Source organism: Gouania willdenowi, chromosome 6 (assembly GCF_900634775.1).
Source record: "Gouania willdenowi chromosome 6, fGouWil2.1, whole genome shotgun sequence".
Classification (NCBI taxonomy): Eukaryota; Metazoa; Chordata; class Actinopteri; order Blenniiformes; family Gobiesocidae; genus Gouania; species Gouania willdenowi.
The window spans coordinates 26,298,591-26,318,547 of NC_041049.1; the positions used below are offsets into that span (position 1 = coordinate 26,298,591).

A 19,957-nucleotide genomic window follows, 5' to 3' on the forward strand; every position below is an offset into this window, starting at 1 on the left:
TAGAAACCACTGGGTTTTGTGTTCGCATTGTGAGAGTTGTGCTGGAATTTACAGTACACGTTTCTACGTATACAGTACTTTACAATTTATGAATCAAGTTCGACTAGCGCAGGGGTCTGCAACCTTTACTCTCAAAAGAGCCATTTTGCCTAATCTCGCCTGGATTAAAGTCCTCCTGGAGCCAAAAAAAAACCCATTCTCAATAAAGACAGTACAGTGTTATTATTCTATACAGTTAAAATAATATCAAATACTTGTATGAGTTAATGGATTTGAAGGGCTACAAAAAAATAACTTGAATTTGATGACGTGAGAGATCATGTCGGTCAACACATGCTAATAGCTAATTTCTTGCAACAAATCAAGCATGCATTCATTAAGCCGACATGTTGGCAATTAAATAAATATTTTCCCACACAATTAAAATCTCTATTTTCTTCCAAAATAGTGTTATTGTTGGTTTAGTTATCTTACCAGGGATTTAAAACGTAAGGTTAGCCACAGGTGCAGGAAAGTTGATGGTCTGTAGATGTTGCAGGAGGTGAAGTAGGATGTGGCAAAGTTATTGCACAATGTGATTAATTTTTATGGTAACCAATTCTTTTATCATCATTTTACTTTAAGTTATTGTCATTAATCATCAATACCATATTTTTTTAAACGCTACAAGGAGCCATTGCAAAAGAGTCAAAGAGCCACATGTGGCTCCAGAGCCGCAGGTTGCAGACCCCTGGACTAGCGCCTTGCATGGCAGTCCTGTCCCACTGGTGTGTGAATGTGAGAGTGATTGGGTGAATGAGCTGATATGTAAAGCGCTTTGAGACTGCTTCAGTGTGGGGATAAAGCGCTATATAAAATCAAGTCCATTTACCATTCTCTCCCATAAAACAGCACTTCAGATTTTTGACCTTGTAGTTTAACTTTGTACATTCAGTGAAGTGTGGTGATTTTAATGATGATGATTCACAAATGTATGAATGAAAAAAAAAGATCAGTTCATTCACCAGTGGAATAAATGTTCTATTGTTTTACTCAGTGTTGGGAGAGCGAATTGGAAAATATAGTGAGTATTGCTACAAGCTATTCCACAATAAATGAATCTTCACTACACTAAAGCTATACCCTCCAGATAATTGTAGCATGCTAAACTACTATAAATTGAACAAAGTAACTACATCAAAGCTTTTTTTAAAAAAAATATATAACATCAAATGAATTGTTGCTGTTGTTGCTATCTAGTGATTAATGAAACATTGAGACAAACAGATCAAATCAGTTTAATTGTTTATTAAATTCTTCCATCTTAACAAAACCAGCATTAAACATACTCACATAATCGCCACAAAAAACAAACAAACAAACAAAAAAAAAAAATCATGTGATGTGTGTTTTTATTTATGATGATTTTTTGGTAATTTGATATAATGCATTTGTGGAATTAAAGCTGCAGTATGTAGAATCGAGAGCCTGGAATAGAAACAACTATGCTCCCCCCTCCCCACCCCCGTTTTCAAAACCACCGGCATCCCCGTGAATGCGCATGACTTTGGAGCTATTAGCAGTGATTTTGTTGCTAAATCTGGCAACTTTCCAACTCATCTTAAGCGACTATTGACACATCTAGCAACTGTGTTTTTGTGTTATTTAAGAGTTTTCTGATGTTTTACAGACTAAAAGCACGTAGCAATCTGTAGTTACTGTCCTTAAAGAGCAACGGGTGCTGCGGCTAGCCCCAAAGCGCTCAAAGGCAGTCACGTTCACAGTAACCCCCGAATGCAGCACTCTCAGCTGCAGGTCAGAGCAGAGAGTAGACCCACACCACACTGTTTCCAGACTCTCTCCACATTAGATATGCTTGTCCAAGGTTTACACAAGATTTATTCTGTCTGTTCTCTCTCTCCATCTGAGACAAGTATGTGGAGTCCGTTCTGCCTGGGTATGGTTGGGCCTTTAGACTGTTGCTTCTCCACATTGTTCTTTCTTTTTTGACTTGCTTTGCCGTACCCCTCCATGGGGACTTCATGTGAACATGAATCGACTTTTGTTGAACAGTCAATAGTAACGCCCAAAACAGCTCATGGAGAACTTGGTTTGTAAACAGATCTCTGATTGGCTGTAAAAGAGCGCCCCACTCCCTGTTTTCTAAAGCTTAAATATAGAGCCAAGATAAGGAGCAAAAGTCCAGTGTCCTCTCAGAACACTTTGAATTACAGTGCGCTAAAAGGTTTTTATAGATTTTTGACCAAATTACATTAAAAAAATGTACATACTGCAGCTTTAAAGCATTCATGGATGAATGCTACACGCTGTAATGGACCTTCTCCAGTTAGATTGAGCTTCGTTGCAATTGTTATGAATGTGTCACAAATCACCCATTGACATTTGTAATGTGTTGGGCGGGCTCTCTGTAAACCCATTGCAGTTTTATAGCAGTGGGGTCTGGTTTGTTCAGATGCCTGTCTCTACAGAGTTAGTTCAAGATTCACCTTCACCAGTTTGACTGTGAACCAATATAAACATTGTTTCTGCATGTGGAATGTAATCTACTATGTATTCAATGAAAATTCCTATATCAATAAAGTCTGATTCATTGAATTATTTAAAGACAGTTATTTTGATGTCTTAAAAACATTCTGTCCATTGTCTAATTACCCTTGAGTCTGTCATAATTGATCAAAAAGTATGACGAAAACCACATTACTCATAGATGGATAGTTGGTCCCAGAAGTCACATATATGTTCCCTAGTACCAACCTGAGCATGTGAATGCACTGTCAGGTTCATGAATAACCAGCCACTGGTGTCAGAGTAGCGAGGCCAGACTGGGAGACGCTGCTCTCGACAAAAAGGCGTCTGATGGACCCTGGAGGAGGGGTCTCCAGTGTGAGCGAAGGCCCCCCAGTAGCACAACATTCGATTGGACAGCAGCTTTTCAGCAAGAGTCAGTGTAAAGTTAGTCACTGAGGCCGAGTCAAACAAGAAGGGCAGCTCTGCCCCGTGGCAAGCGTGCTGGTAGCAGAAAGTGAGACCGGACCAGACGCGGTGGTCTGAAGCCACGTGGTCAAACTCATACATCCAGACCTCACTGCCTGCTGTAGTGCCAACACGTGCTGACTTCCTGGATGGACACAGAAACACGTAGTCTGTGATGATCTGAAGAGAAAAGGAGAGATTACAGGTTTATTTTAATTATTCTAAGTTATTCTTGCATTTTTTTTCAATGATTAAAGGGAATCTTTAAATCATCATGAACTTCAAGTTTTAAGCATTTTATGTACCATAGTTGTTTGCTGCTGCTGCAAAGTCACATTTAGAATGTGAGTAAGAAATATTACAGTAAATAAGAGTCAATGGGAAAATGATAAATATTTAAAAGAGAAACAAATACAAAGTATACATAGAAACTGTTGTGCAAATGGTGGAGGTGCAGTTGGTTTCTGCCAGTGCAACATCTTTATTTTAAACAATTATAGAGCTCGCATTACAATAATTATAAATCAAATTTGCATGTACCCCAACACTTTGCTGACTCGTTATTTTCTGCTTATCTTTAGCTCTTAACGTGCATTAGGATGTGGTATACACTGGACAGGGGGCCAGTCCACCATAGTGCAAACACAAAGAGACAGACAACCACTTACTACTATTTACAAGTGTGGGCAATTTATAAACTATAGTTAACCTAACATACATGTTTTTGGATGATTGCAGGAAACCAAACCATCCAGAGAAAACCCACACAAACACATGGAGAACTTGCAAATTAAACACAGAAAGAGCTCATTACATGTTTTCTGCGTATGTATTGACGCCATAGATGTGGCAACATATTAATAGTATTAAAACGTGTGTTATTTATTTGCAGAGTAGTGAATCCATATTTGTAATTGTTTCTCAATTATTTTAATTAGTGTCTAGTGTCCCGTTTTAAAGAAAATTTCAGTTATTTTTTTAACGTTATTATAGTCGACAGGAGCTGAAATATTTGTTCAACAAGTGGGGTTCTTGTTATGAAGTAAAAAAAGTGAAAGTTAAGTTTAAGCTTTAGGTCTGATTCAATTCCACAGGCAGCTGAAACGAAGTCCATTATCTGTCAAAGGATCGTGACTTTAGCTACAACACAAACATTGCATAGAACTCTGTAGGGCTGCCAACTTTGGTCGTTTAGTCGACTAATTGGTCGATGCCGTCGTGGCTGACCAAGATTTTGATTGGTCGACCAGACTTATTTAATATGCAGGGACTATGACTTTCAATTTCAGCATTCAAAGTTGTTCATTATTTGCAAAATAGTAAAATTACAATGTGTGACATTTGTGCGATTTTAGTAACATAGTCTACTGATATATTTTCTAAGTTGGTAGGCTTTTTTCCCTGTTAACTCTCGCCGCTGTCAATTAAGTATATGACGCAATGCAGCATGTGCTCAGTCAGCATGAATAGCAGACGACAGCATCAACCTGACTCATCTGCACACTCATCCTGCTGTGCAAAGGCAAGGCAAGACAAGGCAAACCTATTTGTATAGCGCATTTCATACACAAGGCAACTCAATGTGCTTTACATGATGAAACATTCAACAGCTTAAAATCAATAACATTTAAAATCATCAGTAAAATCAATTCAAATCATCAACAAACACATTACAACAACAACATGACCAAAAATCTCTCTCTCAATCATACGCAGTAAAGAAAAAAAGTGCCTTTAACTTTGATTTAAAAATGTTCACATTAGATGCTGACTTCAGCTCTGCTGGCAGTTTGTTCCACTTATTTGCAGCATAACAACTAAAAGCAGCATCACCATGTTTACTATAAACTCTGGGCTCCACTATCTGACCTGTGTCCATAGATCAGAGAGACCTAGAGGGCACTGGTGTGTGGAAACAAAATCAGGGCAGATACCCCAGGCTTGTTCTGGCTACGAAGCGAGTCCTCTGCGTCCCTACCATCCACGCCCGTAGAGCGCCGAGCACATCTTCTCCAAAGCGGCCTTAATGCTGATTTACAATTTTTTTGTTCATCTGTTCACATATAAAATGTGACCTGTATCAGACTCCAGTGTGAATGGTTTGTGGCTCCATTCTGACCCGAGTGTGCATTGTCGTGTTTGTCTCAGAGTTTTTGTGCAGCGGAGCAGGAGAATGAATGAGGAGGTGGAGAGAAGAACGTGGGAAAAGAAAAAGAGAAACAAATATTTTGTTTTGGTTTTTGGTGGTTAAACACACACCCATTTATGATATGAACCTTATGCAAGCTTTGGCACAAACTTGAAAGTGAAACCTACAGGTCCGTAGGCATTTATATCCGTGCCCGACCCGAAACCGACAATTAAAACCTAATTTTTCCTCATAGAAATGACAGTTAATGTCATCATAAGATCAGCGCACAGGGAAACAAGTGCACATCAAACACACACAGGTGCTCAGCGTGTGCTAGAGATAGCTCTATTTACATAATCCACATATCAAATATCCCCCGCGACCCTGTTAAACGGGAATAAGCGGGTATGAAAATGGATGGATGGATGGATATCAAATATAAGGATAATCCATGTTCTTGTTGTCAGGGCCAAAATTGTTAGTTAATGTTTATTAACATATTTACTCATAGACCTTATTCTTTTTAAGGCTTTAAGTTGAGACTTTTCATTTCTGCTGTCTCATGTTTTCTGCTCTCTTCTCAAGGTCAGCTTCCCAAAACACATCTTATCCCTCAGACACGGAGGCATCACACAGTCACAAGCCTACACACACTCACATAGTCACACATACACACCCAATACACATCCATTCATACACACAAACACCATACACGCACACACCTCCAACACTCACGACAATCAGGAGATACCAGAGAACTGGTTGTTTTGACCCAAAGAAGAAACTGTCTCTTTTCACCCTCTTCTATCACCTCCACCCTGTCCTCTTTATCTCCCGGGGGGAGGAGGGAGGGGGACTGAGGGGGAATATACGTGATGAGTTAGAACTGTGCCACTCGATCATCGGACGTCCGCCCGGGCGGTCACTAATTTTGTCCATCTTTGTACTCTTTTTTACTTAGTTTTATAATAAACCTTTTTTTATAAAATCATCAATGCCTCGCCTGGACTCCATCATTCAACCAGAGCAATAAATCATGTCTCCAAATGAGGTCAACCGCAAATTTGCCGTGACATTGTGAAGGAAAAGGATTGATTCAACAGTGGATGCTTCAAGCGTGACTTAATTCTATCCCTGTTCTCCGATCAGAGGACAATGCACTGACAGCTGCAGCACAGCACTTTTTTTTTTGGTCGACAAATCGCTACGTGTGCCATAGTCTTGGTCGACCAACCATTTCCTTGGTTGACTACAGCCCTAGAACTCTGTAGTGCCCCATACCTGTGCCAGCATGTTCCTGTGGTCGGTGTCTCTGTATAAAGGCAGGTACGTATGCAGGATACGTAAAGTGTGTTGTTTGAAGATGGCTGCTATGTACACAGTGGACTCCACAGCAGAGACTGGCTTTTGAAAGATGGCATATGCAAAGAGAACCCCTTCCTCTGAGGTGGTACCTGTAAGGACAAAGAACAGTTACCACTGCCTTTCCTGTTCATTCTAAGTGTATCACTTACCCAGCAACACAGACTTCTCCTTCTGCCAGTGGCCTTTTAGGAATGCAGTGACTGCCTGCTCTTTTATAAACTCCCCATCAATGTGTGGACCCCAGGTCTCAAAAGCCTCCAGAAACCTGAAGGGGTTTCTAATCTTGGCGCCTGAAATAAAAAATTTAAAATTACCAAAGATTGTCAAATTCTTAGAATCCTTAAACTCATGTGTTTGTATATGTAACCGGGTGAACAGCCATGAATGTTGCTTTAAATTTGGAGTTTGTGGGGTCCTACTTGTTTTCATCTGGGCTCTGAGGATGGCCTGTGCAGAGAGAGAAAGCAGGCAGACAATGTCGCTCACAGAGCAATTTGTCTGCTCAGCAAACTCTTTTCCCAGCTTCAGGGCGTCATGTCTGTGAAGGAGATACAGAGAAATAAAATCACACTTCTGATGGGAGTGTGAGGGGACCTTTCCTTTGAGGTCAGAACGCAGCAAGACCTTGACAAAACACTGTGCTACATACTTTTATCAACTTAGCAACTCACTGTCAGGCTGGGGTGATTTGTACTGTCAAGCCAAACCTAGCCTTAGGTTGGTTGCTATTGGGGTCCTGAGCTGCAGGATTCTCACCTGGTCTTCAGAGGGATGGAGAAGGGCAGGCTCTGTAGGATGGCCTGTCTAAACAGAGGTTGACTGCTCTGGATCATCAGATGGAGACTCACTGACTGAGCACCCGCACTCTCCCCAAATATTGTCACCTGACAGAAAAGTGAAATTAGACTTAGCAAAAAACATTGGAGGGGGGATATTCTATGGTACACCCACTCTATAGTACAAACTGGTCCAAGTATAAGGTTATAAACAATTTGGTATTATTATTTTATTTTGAAGGTTGTTTCCTACATAGAAATATGGGTAACTATTGTCAAAGAGTAACTAAAACAAGGTTTTGGCTGACATGCGTCGAGGTTGGAAATTCAAAAAATTCTTTGGTTATTGACGGGTCTCCTGGAGCAGTTGAGACGCCCAGTTTAAAAGAACTCAATACTCACTATACCGCTCTATTCACAATTCTCTCAATACCAACCTACTCACCACAGATTGCAGAATCTACAGGCGTATAGTTTTTAAGGGAGAGGCGGGGCCAACAGTGTTGGTTCATGAGATAAGAAGACACCAAAATGTCACAAACCACCATTCTCAGCCAATAGCAAAATGTAATATAACAGCTGGGTTTCAACCCATAGAGGACAGTCACTCTTACTTTTTTACAACAAAATATGTTAAATTGAAATACTTTGACTAAAATATCAAGCGTAGGACAAGAATCAATCAATAACACGTTTTCATACATCTTTCATCTTTAAACACTGTTATTAGATATCAATTAGCTGATGTAATAATTATATCCAGCATTTACAGAAATGTGGAACAATCTGTGATCATTTGATCAACAAGGAACCATGTGCCACAGAATTATCATTTTTAGTTTTTATGCCTAGGGTCGTGAGTTTTTTTGTCCTGGTTTTTCTATTTAGTATTTGGTAGGTTGTCAGTTTTGGTGTTTTTCTGTTTTCTGCTGGTGTAATTCCTCTCTGGGTTTCTAGCCACTTGCTGTCTCTTCAGCATGTGTGAGAGATTATGCTGACTTCCCTCTTTTACAGTACTAAACCTATAAGGCAATGTGGCTTTACAATGTGTCTTAAGCATGTGCATAAGACAAATGTCTTTATGAGATATTATCATTTGTCTTATTAAACACTTTAAACTATTATACTACTTAAGTAAACAAAGCTGTGTTTTTCTTATTTCAGTTACTTAAACCAGTGGTTCCCAAACTGTGTGCCGTGAGGCAAGTCCGGCTTTGCTGTGGGATTTTGTGACAACCGCACATTAATATTTAGGGCCCTATAAAATCCATGTTAACGGAATCGCGGATGGAATCACGGCAGTCACCGTGAGGCAAGGAACGTTTTTTTTTAATGGGGAATAGTTTCTGGGGACCCCTCATTAGGTGCACCGTCCGCCCCCCTTCCCATTCTGGCCACATTAAACACCGCCTAAACCACCCGAAAACAGCGACTAAACTACGTAAATCATCCCTGACTCCTAAACTCAGATTTGGAAAAAATTAAACAAATTTTATAGGGCCCTAATTATTCCAATATACAACTACACAAAAATAATATTTTTTTAATTTACTACTTTGTATGCACTTATTTCATAATACAGAGGGAAAACTCTATACCAAAATTTTTTTTTAAAATATTTTGTTAATAAATATTTTATGAGTAATATAGTTGTCATTGTCATATTTTATTTGGCATTAGTAAATAATTATGCACATTTACAGATATTGTACATGATATGAGTGATAACACCTGTTATAAAGGCTATTTTGCACGTGTGCCTTCAGGTTTGTACTTGTCCTTTGGTGTACCTTGAGCGCAAAAAGTTTGGGAACCACTGACTTAAACTATCTTTACTTATTGTCTTAACCATTACTTGTGTCTGTACCCATAACCATAACCCTGAACCATTACCATTCCCCCGCCCTACTCCAAACCAACCCCCTATCATTAGCTGGACCACATCATTTTCTATGACACTAGTTAGTGCGTTAGTGAGTTTTTGCCATCTAAAGCATATTTTTGTTCCAAGCTGCACGAACATAATCCTGTTGATGAACAATAGCGTAATTAATGTGACATTTTCACAATTCTTTTTGAGATGTGGTTATTCCCACTGTGAGCAGCAAGCTAAAGTGGTGTATTTTGATTAGTACTAAGAACAGAGTTAGATCACATGCAACCAAACTCTTGTCACGATGAGAATACCTGAAAATCAGGCTTTAAAATGTGATCAGATGGATTTTTTCATGCTATAATGTTCTGTGTTTTGTGTAGATACTTGCCTTGCTGGGATCACCTCCAAACACAGCAATGTTCCTCTGGACCCAAAGAAGAGCCGCCTGCTGATCCAGGATACCATAGTTTCCCACAGCTGAGGTTTGAGACTCTTTGCCCGAGACGAGGAACCCAAAAGCACCTTCAGACAAGAGAATAGAACAACTCAGAGAAAGTACGTCTATTTAATCCTATAATACTGCAGTGTGACTGACTATCAATAGGAGTCATTTAGTCCTGTTCTTCTCAACAGATCCGAAATATCTTTTTTGAAGAAAAACAGCAAACAAAAGCAAGCATTTTATATTTAAATACTTTCATTTACAAAAGACTGATCCTAAAATGATAAATACTCACTGTAGGGCAGACTTTCTATACAAGTTTACAATGAAACCAAAATGTCTAGCATGTTTCACAGACAGTAGCATATCTGCCAGTCGTTGTATGTCACACTGGTTTTTAAAATGTATGTTGACGCATATGTGTTGCTTTTAATATTTAGTTTATTATTTATATGCAACAGTGTTCCAAAGCAATGTCTCCTACTAGGAGACAAATGAAGGTGGCTTTAACTTTGAAATAGGGAAATATCCCTTTCACTATCAATGAACTGCCTTCTTGTGAAGGTACCCAGATAGCACACATACGTCTCGCCAATGTCGGCCTCAGGTCGTGCGTCGGCATTCTACTCCTAATGCGTCATTTTGTGTGTTTTTCCCCCCTAAAATCAGTGATACTACTTACAGTAGAAAATTGTAGAAATGTAAAATGTCACTTCCATGAAGCTGTTTTTGTGCTGGGGCTCTTTTTGGCCATGCTGCTGAAAATACATTTATGTTCATAAACTTTCTTTCTTTCTTTTGTCCACATATTATTTTATTATTATTTATTTTTATTTATTCAGTTTATTTCCGACATGGTTACATTCACTTTTTATTTTAACATTTTTTTTTTTTTTTTTTGTACATGCCAAAAAGGAGACGAGAGAAGCAGTTTGCTTATCTGGGTCCCGTCCCCTGTTTTACCATCTCAAATGTACATGGGTTTACATGTCTCTCTGGTCAAACATTCTTGAGTTGTTCTGAACAGTCCTTTTTTGTGTATTCTCATCTGTAGTCAGTGTTGTCTTTTTTTTTTTTTTTTTTTTTATTCCTCCTCCTCTCTATCGTTGGCCTTGTTCCCTGCCAGACGTTGTTAGTATTCCTCCAGTGCAAGAATAGTTCCTCTTTCGAAGGTGTTTGGAAGTTTTTTTCCCTTTTCATTCATAATGTCACCACTCGGGAATGTCTCTTTTGGACACACAAGTTTGCAGCTTGTTTTGTCTCTACATCAAGGTTATTCCAGCTGTTGTTAGTTCTATTGGCAGTGTTGTATTTTCCACTGTTAGATTTAACTTGTATAAACACATTATTATATCTTAGTTCATAAGCAAGGTAGTAATTTTATTGTACAGGAAAACGTGTTTCTAACTGCACATATGACAATAAACACTTTGAATTTAAATTTAATGTAATCCTTAATCACCCCACCACCTAGCAATTGAAATGAATAAATGACAGACTTTTTTTACTCTTGGTTTCCACATTTAATTCAGTCTCCGTAAAATAATCACAGTCTGAGTTTTGTTTCCAGTGTTTATATAGATCTGGGTCCATATCCATGATTACCATCAGTAATGTTGTTGTTTAGGTGGATCCTTCGTATTTTCCCAAGTCTTCCATCGTTTTGATGAGGATTGGTTTTCCGTTCTCTTCTCCCAGTGGTGTGATGTAAATCCTGCAGTTCCTTGTCCATGTCTTTAGAATCTTTCCTCCTTTTTTTATTTGGCGTGCCTTCCATGCGATGCTTGCATTTTTTTTTGTCAGGCTTTCATTAATAAAAACCTTCATTTCCTTCAGCTTTCTTCCTTGCTTCAGTAGTTCTCCTTTGAATTTCATATTCGTGAAGGTTATTTTTACAGCTCTGTTATCATTTTTCTTTGGCAGGAGATTATAAGCCACTTAATGGTAGTATATTGTTTTTTGTTGTTGTGATACTGCCATATTCCTATCAGATTTAAGTAAATACTCAACTATGGAGATATTTATACTAATTGAATGAGCCGAGCTAAATAAAGGTTAATATAAGCTGTAGAGAGGCTGCGCTGAGCATCTTTAATCCATCGTCCAAACGCCGACGTCTCTATGAGCAAACGCTCTCCATAATAATTCTCGTCAATGCAACCTCATTCATCGTGCCGACGTTGTGAACTCGTGTGCTATCTGGGCAGGATCTCATTATAAGGGTAAAGTTTTTAATTTTCTTGCAGAAAACTTTTTTTTTTTTTTTTTTTTTACAAAGAAAGTATAGTTTTGTGATGACTATACTATACCATAGTGTCCTTTCGTTGTGGGCAAGCTAAGTCTCACCTGTGGAATAATCAAGCTGTCTAATCAGCATCTTGATATGACACACCTGTGAGGTGGATGTATTATCTCAGCAAACAAGTGCAACCTTAACAGACTGGTGAGCAACGTTTGAGAGAAATAGGCCGTTTGCCTACATAGAAAACATTTTAGTGTGTTCAGCTCATGACAATTGCTTGCGAGAACAAAACGTGTTGAGTTTATATTTTGTTCAGTGTATTTATGACAAAATTACGAATTTAAGAGTCACGGGGCTCTGATTGTGACTATCCCAGCAGTCATGGGGTGCTAGGTGGGGGTACACCCTGGACAGGGCACCAGTCCATCACAGGGCAACACACAGACAGACAGACAACCACACTCATTCCCTCCTATGGGTGAGTCTTCAATCAACCAAACAGTCATGGTAAATGTGTCCTTAATTCACCCACATTGGCGCACTATGGCTGCCTCGCTTCTGTCAGTCTGCCCCAGGGCAGCTGTGGCTACAACAGCACCTTGCCACCACTAAGTGTGGAGTGAAAGAATAATGCCATTTAAAGCGCTTTGAGTGACCAAAATAAGGCTCTATATGAATCCAATGCATTATTATTATTATTATTGTTATTATTATTATTATTATTATTAATAATATGATGTACCCAGAGAAAACCCACGTAAGTAGGAGGAGAACATGCAAACTCGTCATTCTTGTCCTGCTTTATTTATCGTGTATATTGGCCCTAATCAGGTATTTCTGTGGAAGCCACAATATCATCCATCCATCCATTTTCAGACCCACTTGTTCCTGTTATTCAGGGTCAAGGGGGTCTGCCGGTGCCAATCTCCGGCTCTCATTGGGCGCTGGGCGGGGGGTACACCCTGGACAGGGCGCCCGTCTATCGCGGGGCAACACAGACAGACAATCACTCACTCTCCTCAATATCATCATTTGCTAATATTTTGTCAACAACTTTTTAACCATGCAAACAACAGATTAGTCACTTTGGCTGTGTTTTTGAGTCCCACTGGCATCAGTAGTTGATGAGAAGTAGGTACATTTTAAACTATGGTTAAGCAGCTTTAATTGTCTGCCTAGGCATGGTTCTAAGTTCGTGAAAAACATGTGTTTGACCCACGTGTTAAGAACCTCTGATTAAATCTACTGATACGCAATGAGTTGGGCATTAGCTAAAATAGCTCTCTTTATCTCTGCACACAAGCCCTAAAATTTGATTGGTTGATGTCGTCCTGTGAAGTTTAATTGTGTTCATGTAATTTATCTGTCTCGTGTTTCATGTTGGTCCTGTAAGCTTTGTGTGTTGTTCTGATTGGATTTAGTCCCATGTGACAAAATTAAAGTTTTGTTTGTATTTATAAATATATTACAATATAGCTTTTGTTTTTTTGTTTTGTTTTTTTTAATTAGTCATAGTGTAGTTATTGTAATTAAAAAAAATGTAGTCAACTAAAACTATGGTGGAAACATGTTCAACAAAATGAACACTGCTATACAGTCTTACTCTCACACACAATGTGGTGGGACAGGGGTCTGCAACGTTTACTCTCAAAGGAGCCATTTAACCTCATCTCACCTGGATTCAAGTCCACCCGGAGCAGAAAAAATACCTTCTCAATAAAGACAATTCAGTGTATTCAATTCTATATAGTTAAAGTTAAACAGAACAAAGTTTAATTTAATTTGATTTGATTTTTATTGATCATGTTAATGGCAACTTAAAAACAGTTTAAGATAAAATAAATTAAATTGACTTCAAGAAATAAAACAGTATCTTGCAAGTTAATGTATTAAGAAGGTTGAATTTGTTAACACATGATCATGTCATCAACACATGCTAATTTCTCATTTCTTGCCACACATAAAACATGCATATTTAGCCAGCACATTGGTGGTTAAATGAATCTGTCCCCACACAATTAAAATCTCTATTTTCTTCCAGAATAGTGTTATTGTTGGTTTAGTTATCTTATCAGGGATTTAAAAAACGTAAGGTTAGCCACAGGTGCAGGAAAGTTGATGGTCTGTAGATGTTGCAGGAGGTGAAGTAGGAAGAGTCAATTGCACAACGTGATTTATTTTAGGTTAACAAATTGTTATATCTTGATTTTATTTGTCACTAATCATTAATAGCCTCTGTAAAAAATAACTCTTTATTTCAATAGTTTTTTTTTAAAGCTATTGGGAGCCATTGTATAAGAGTCAAAGAGTCACATTAGGCTCCAGAGCCGCAGGTTGCAGACCTCTGTGGTGGGACAAGCACACCATTATTTTAGAATACATGATTCTACAATAATCCTATAAATGACCTTTCTAACAACGATCCACTGCTTATACTAACCCTTTCTTTATCCCTGCACACATAATGTCATTAATGGTTGTCATGTGGTGTAATAAAGACCAATCCACTTTTCCACTTTACAGGTTAATTCTCAGGAATTCTCCAAGAAAACTTCCTTACCAAGGCGATACTCTATGCTTACAACTACAGTGTGGGTGAAGTTGCTGAAGAAGCGTCCATCGTACAGCGACTTGGAAGCTGTCCCAGCTATGAAATCCCCTCCATGGATCCACACCATGACAGGCAGGAGGTTTTTCACATGGGAACTGAAGTCCACATCCAGTGGAACAAAGATGTTTAGATAAAGGCAGTCCTCACTGACCTTTAAGAAACATCAGAAGACACAAACATCCAGTATTTAGCTGTGGAAAATCACATTACTTAACACCATTGGCTGCACAATTTTACTAATCAAATAGAGCAAATTGCTAACCATGGGGTTGGTCACTGTTTGACAGATGCAACAAATACATTTCCATGTAATCATTGAAAGCAATTCCTCATTCATAAATATATTTAAATCCATGTCATCAGTGTTTTCATTTCTGCTGCACAAAAAATACCATAGAGAAGAAAGTCAATTTACCCTGAAAACTGGTCATTCAGCAGCAGAAATATTTTTACATATATATATTTTACTTAAATTAAAATCTTATGTGCTCTGAAAAAAGAACGAAGGAAATCCATCAACTGTAGCAGCTGTAAACATGTAATAACTTCAACCAATGGAAAAAAACAAACTTTTTATCTAACCAATCATGTCTCCCTGCTCGTTCTCGATCCCTCGCATGCACGAGCTCACACTGAAAACACGTCAACGCTGACGCAACGTTTTTTAACATATATAAAGGTAAAGTTTATTGTTTACTTACTGCTGAATGAGACATGAGACAACAAAGTTTCTACACAATACAAGCGATGAGCTGAGCTCCTCTTCTGCAGCAGCTGTGCGCATGCATGTGGGCCATCGGGGAGGGGGAGGGGGGTAAAGACGGAGCCATCGGGGAGGCTATATTCAAAATCATGCTAGCTTTTTAAAATTGCCTACCCTACCTTTTAATTTATTATTATTATTATTATTATTATTAAGTGGGCCGTAAATTTTAGGTGGGAAAACGAGAGGATTCTACAATATTCTGCCCTATAAATATATCATAGGTTACAGAAAATTTCCAATCTTTACATTTTCATGAGTCTGTGACCAATTTTTATTCTATTTGGGAACATCAAATTAAACTTGCATTATATGAATCACTGTGTAAATATACAAAGTAATTCAGTTGTAGATATCTCAGCCCTTCCAAATACACACATTTTATGAATATCCACAATATTTGCCAGGGCGCACAGCTTCCAACACTTTTATCACTTGATGACAGTCATACTATTATCTTATCTTACTTTTACTACGGTAACGTGTGCTCTGGTGTTTGGTCTTTTATTTGGTTAACGGTTACTTAACTATGTACGTTTCCTTTCTTCTTCTCTTATCTTCTTTCTCCTTGTTTGGTGTTTGTTATTTTATTTGAAGTATTTATTGAGTGGATGTAACACAACAATTTCTCACTGGGATAAAAAGAGTAATTCTGATTCTGATTTTGTTGCCCAGAAAGACTTTTGTAACAAGTTATCAACTGAGTTGCAGCAGTCACTAGCCATACTTCCTGTTTCAGTTTTACTCATAAAATTTTAATTATGATAAAGAAAACCCACATATGTAAACATTATAAATGGATTAAATGATGGTAAACTTCTTACAGTTTTACATATGAAAGCACCATTTGATAACTGGTCTTTTGGAGAGAGCAGACGTGTTTTCACTCGCTCCGATAACACGACCTTGGCTACAGCTGGCTTACAGCTGAACAGCCTGAAAAATTGGGCCCAAGACAAAAAAAAAAAAATGGTTAATAAAACGCATGGAGGCCCTCCAGAACCTGATCCGGGTTTGAAAGAGGTCAAGGAGATGATACGCGAGGGTCTACGAAATCTCAAAGACGGTCTATCTGCCGAGATAAAGTCATTGGAAAACACGCTGGAAAACTCACTGGAAAACCTTCAAAGTGAAGCAAAGGTACTGAAACAGCAGAATGAGAGGAATGCTGAAGAGATAAAACTGTTGAACGCGAGGGTTGAAGAGCTAGAACAAAAGGAAAGAGAGAAAGATGTCACCATCACAGGCCTAAAGGTAATACCCAGGAGTTACGCGAGTGACGAAGAAACAAAATCGATTGAACAACAGGTCATTGACTACTTGGAGTCGAAGGACATTGTCCTGAACCCTGACAACATCAACTCCTGCCATCTCCTGCCAAAGAGAAATGATAACAGAGCTGTAAAAATAACCTTCACGAATGTGAAATTTAAAGGCGAACTACTGAAGCAAGGCAAAAAACTGAAGGAAACGAAGGTATTTATTAATGAAAACTTGACAAAACGAAACGCAAGCATTGCATGGAAGGCACGCCAAATAAAAAAAGGAGGAAAGATTCTAAAGACTTGGACGAGAAACTGCAGGATTTATATCACACCACTGGGAGAAGAGAACGGAAAACCAATATTCATCAAATCGATGGAAGACTTGGGAAAATACGAAGGATCCACCTAAACAACAACATTACTGATGGTAATCATGGACATGGACCCAAATCTATATAAACACTGGAAACAAGACTGTGATTATTACTGACACTGAATTCAATGTGGAAACCAAGAGTAAAAAAGGTCTGTCACTTATTCATTTCAATTGCTAGGTGGTGGGGTGATTAAGGACTACATTACTACCTTGCTTATGAACTAAGTCATAGTAATGTGTTTACAAGAAAGGGTTAAATTTAACAGTGGAAAATATAACACTGCCAATAGAACTAACAACAGCTGGAATAACCTTGATGTAGAGACAAAACAAGCTGCAAACTTGTGTGTCCAAAAGAGACATTCCCGAGTGGTGACGTCATGGATGAAAAGGGAAAAACCTTTCGAAAAACTTCGAAAGAAGATGAACTTTTCTTGAACTGGAGGAATGCAAACAACGTCTGGCAGGGAACAAGGCCGACACGAACAATGATAGAGAGGAGGAGGAATAAAAAAAAAAAAAAGACAACACTGACTACAGATGAGAATAAATCCTACACAAAAAAGGACTGTTCAGAACAACCTAAGAATGTTTGACCAGAGAGACAAGCTTTGATGTTAATTTTCGGTGTACAAAACAGGGGACGGGACCTAGAAAAACAAGCTGCTTCTCTCGTCTCCTTTTTCGGCATGTACAAAAAAAAAAAAAAAAAAAATGTAAAAAAAAGTGAATGTAACCGTGTCGGAAATAAACTGAATAAATAAAATAAATAATAAACTAACACTAAATATAAATAAATTAATTCGTTTGTGGGGTTTTTGTCAAATACAATGGATTTATCATCACTTAGTGTAACACTTCGCAATTTGAGCAATTTGTTGTTTAATTAGACCAGGGGTTCACCAACATAGTGCCCGTGGGCACCAGGTAGCCCTCATGGAAAATGTGAGGGGCCCTCAGGAGCTCTGATCACCAATGAGTTTCATCTAAAATCAGATTAACTTTCCAGGAACCAAACTCACAAAGACAAATACAGATGAGAGATGTAGTTAGTTAGTACTTATTAAAGTTAAATACTGCTGATGTGTTTTAGTATTAAATAAATGTAATGTTTATTGTATTTTCACTGAAACATTGTGACAAATGTTTTTAAGTGTTGCAGATCTGGTGTATGATCAGTGGTATAGTTATATATAATATGATATACAACATACCACTGATCTATTTAATGATTCATGTAAGATATATCTTTAAAAATGCATTCTTTATAAAACTTTATGAAAATGAAACAATTGCATTAATTAGGGGAAATAAAGTGTTTCACGTTGTTCTTCTCCTGCTGTTTTAAGTTACTGCTATAGCCTTCCTTATTATCTTACCCTCTAATTAAAGTGAAACCATGAAAATGTAGTGTATAAGAAGTGCTTTTCTAACTGGTAGCACTTCAGACTATATATAGTACCTATGAAGTTGCTCATAGTTGCAGAAAAGTTGGTGAGCCCTGAACTAGACATAGAGAATAGAGTGTCTGTAACTCTAGATATGGTGAAAGTGTTAAATATCAGCATATAAAAGATTGACAGTCTAACATGTTTCTTACCGTGCGAGGACACTCTTCAGTTATCTGTCCAGTGCAGATCTGCATGCAGGCTGCTCTGGGGTAGGAGGCATCATAAAGCCCTTGCCAGGCACTAACAGGTCTAGGGGGCTTCCAGCGGTAAGCCCCAACAGGAGGGTCTGCATATGGAATCCCATAGAATATATTGGCCTTTTCTGTAGTCAGCCCCTGAATCTGACCATCCTTTGTTGACACCACAGGTCCTGAAGCTCCATTTGTAGCCTGGTTGACAGCTTTGGGTTTGAATGGCAGCTTGAATAATGCTTCTTCTGAGCCTTCCTGGTCCTTCAGGGAGTTCACTCCAAAGTCATGGCCAAAGATGATTGGTTCATCTCTCTCCAGCAGCTCAGGGAAAACATTTTTCAGAAAGCTGACAAGGCGGTCATCGTCATTTTCTGTCATTTCTCCAGAGGAAAGCATTAGGCTCGTGCTCAGCAGTGGTAGCAGCATTAAGCACCACCAACCCTCCATGATGTCATGAACAACTATAGCCTACTCACTGACACCAGAATGGATCAGGCTTTACAACACAGTTCTAGTGATGGAAACCTTTCCCTCTGGATTCTTGTGACTTGAATTGAGTTGATAAGATTCTCAAGACAACCACTGTTCTGTCTTGTTGCCCACTGTTCATTTACTGGAGTCTAACCAGCTGCGTCTCAGGACTCCTAATGAAACACACACCGTCTTTACTTAATCCTATCAAAAGGACAGGATGACTGGGACATTTGGCATTTAGCAGGTTTTAGTGAGGAGATATTCATGATTATACAGTAAATATACTTTTCATAATATCTTTAGTTTGGCTTTAACCTTGATCATCACTATTGTTAAAAACATTGCAGTATACACACCATGTGGCCCTTTAAAAGTATAATGAAGGCATGTTAGCAAATGCTGCTCTCTAGAGGCCTTAAAGAGAACAACAGTCATGGAAGATTTCAGAACCAGAATCAGAAATATTTAATCATCCCAAATACATTTGTAACAGTGGCTCCAAGTCGGTATTATAACAAGGTGAAAAGAAATAAGAAACCAAGACAATAATTATTTTAACTCAAGAATAAGAATATATGTTTTTTTAATGCTACTTTTGACTAGATTTACAGCAATATTTATGAAATGTGATTTTTTTTCTTGTACGTTAAAATTATAATGCATAATTTATGCAATATATAATGTACAATTTATTTATAATGTTATATAAATGTTAAATCTAAATGATACAGTCAAATATAAATGTTGAATCTAAATGCTAAATTTTAAATCTAAATGCTAAATGGTAAATATAAATATAAATGTTAAATATAAATATCACGGGTGAAAGTAAATATTTAGCTAATATGCAAATTCACTATTTACGTTTAACATTAACATTTAGATTTAACATTTAGATTTAGATTTACCTTTAGATTTAGATTTAACATTTAGATTTACATTTACATTTACATTTTGATTTAATATTTAACATTTATTATTAACCATTGAAATTATATTTTTATGAGAAAAAATATCACAA

General features: G+C 38.0%; 1 protein-coding gene across 1 annotated transcript; it reads right to left on the reverse strand.

Moving 5' to 3' along the window:
* Nucleotides 1–2,697: 2,697 nt before the first annotated feature.
* On the reverse strand, nucleotides 2,698–18,961 carry LOC114465931 (cholinesterase 1). Its single transcript, XM_028451307.1, has 8 exons — nucleotides 18,421–18,961; nucleotides 14,366–14,567; nucleotides 9,510–9,643; nucleotides 7,226–7,353; nucleotides 6,889–7,007; nucleotides 6,619–6,759; nucleotides 6,386–6,558; nucleotides 2,698–3,153 (listed from the first exon to the last, which is right to left on the reverse strand). The coding sequence occupies exons 1-8, from the start codon at nucleotides 18,907–18,909 to the stop codon at nucleotides 2,698–2,700; spliced, it is 1,842 nt and encodes a 613-aa protein (XP_028307108.1). The 5' UTR covers nucleotides 18,910–18,961.
* Nucleotides 18,962–19,957: the final 996 nt, after the last annotated feature.

Excerpts from the sequence above, each read along its gene's own strand:
- LOC114465931 (XM_028451307.1), bottom strand. The coding sequence starts at position 18,909 with ATGGAGGGTTGGTGGTGCTTAATGCTGCTACCACTGCTGAGCACGAGC. Across the intron at positions 7,354-9,509 it reads TTGGAGGTGATCCCAGCAAG|GTGACAATATTTGGGGAGAG; the intron begins GCAAGTATCTAC and ends CTTTTCTGTCAG. Across the intron at positions 6,760-6,888 it reads CAGAGCCCAGATGAAAACAA|GCGCCAAGATTAGAAACCCC; the intron begins GTAGGACCCCAC and ends TTTTTATTTCAG.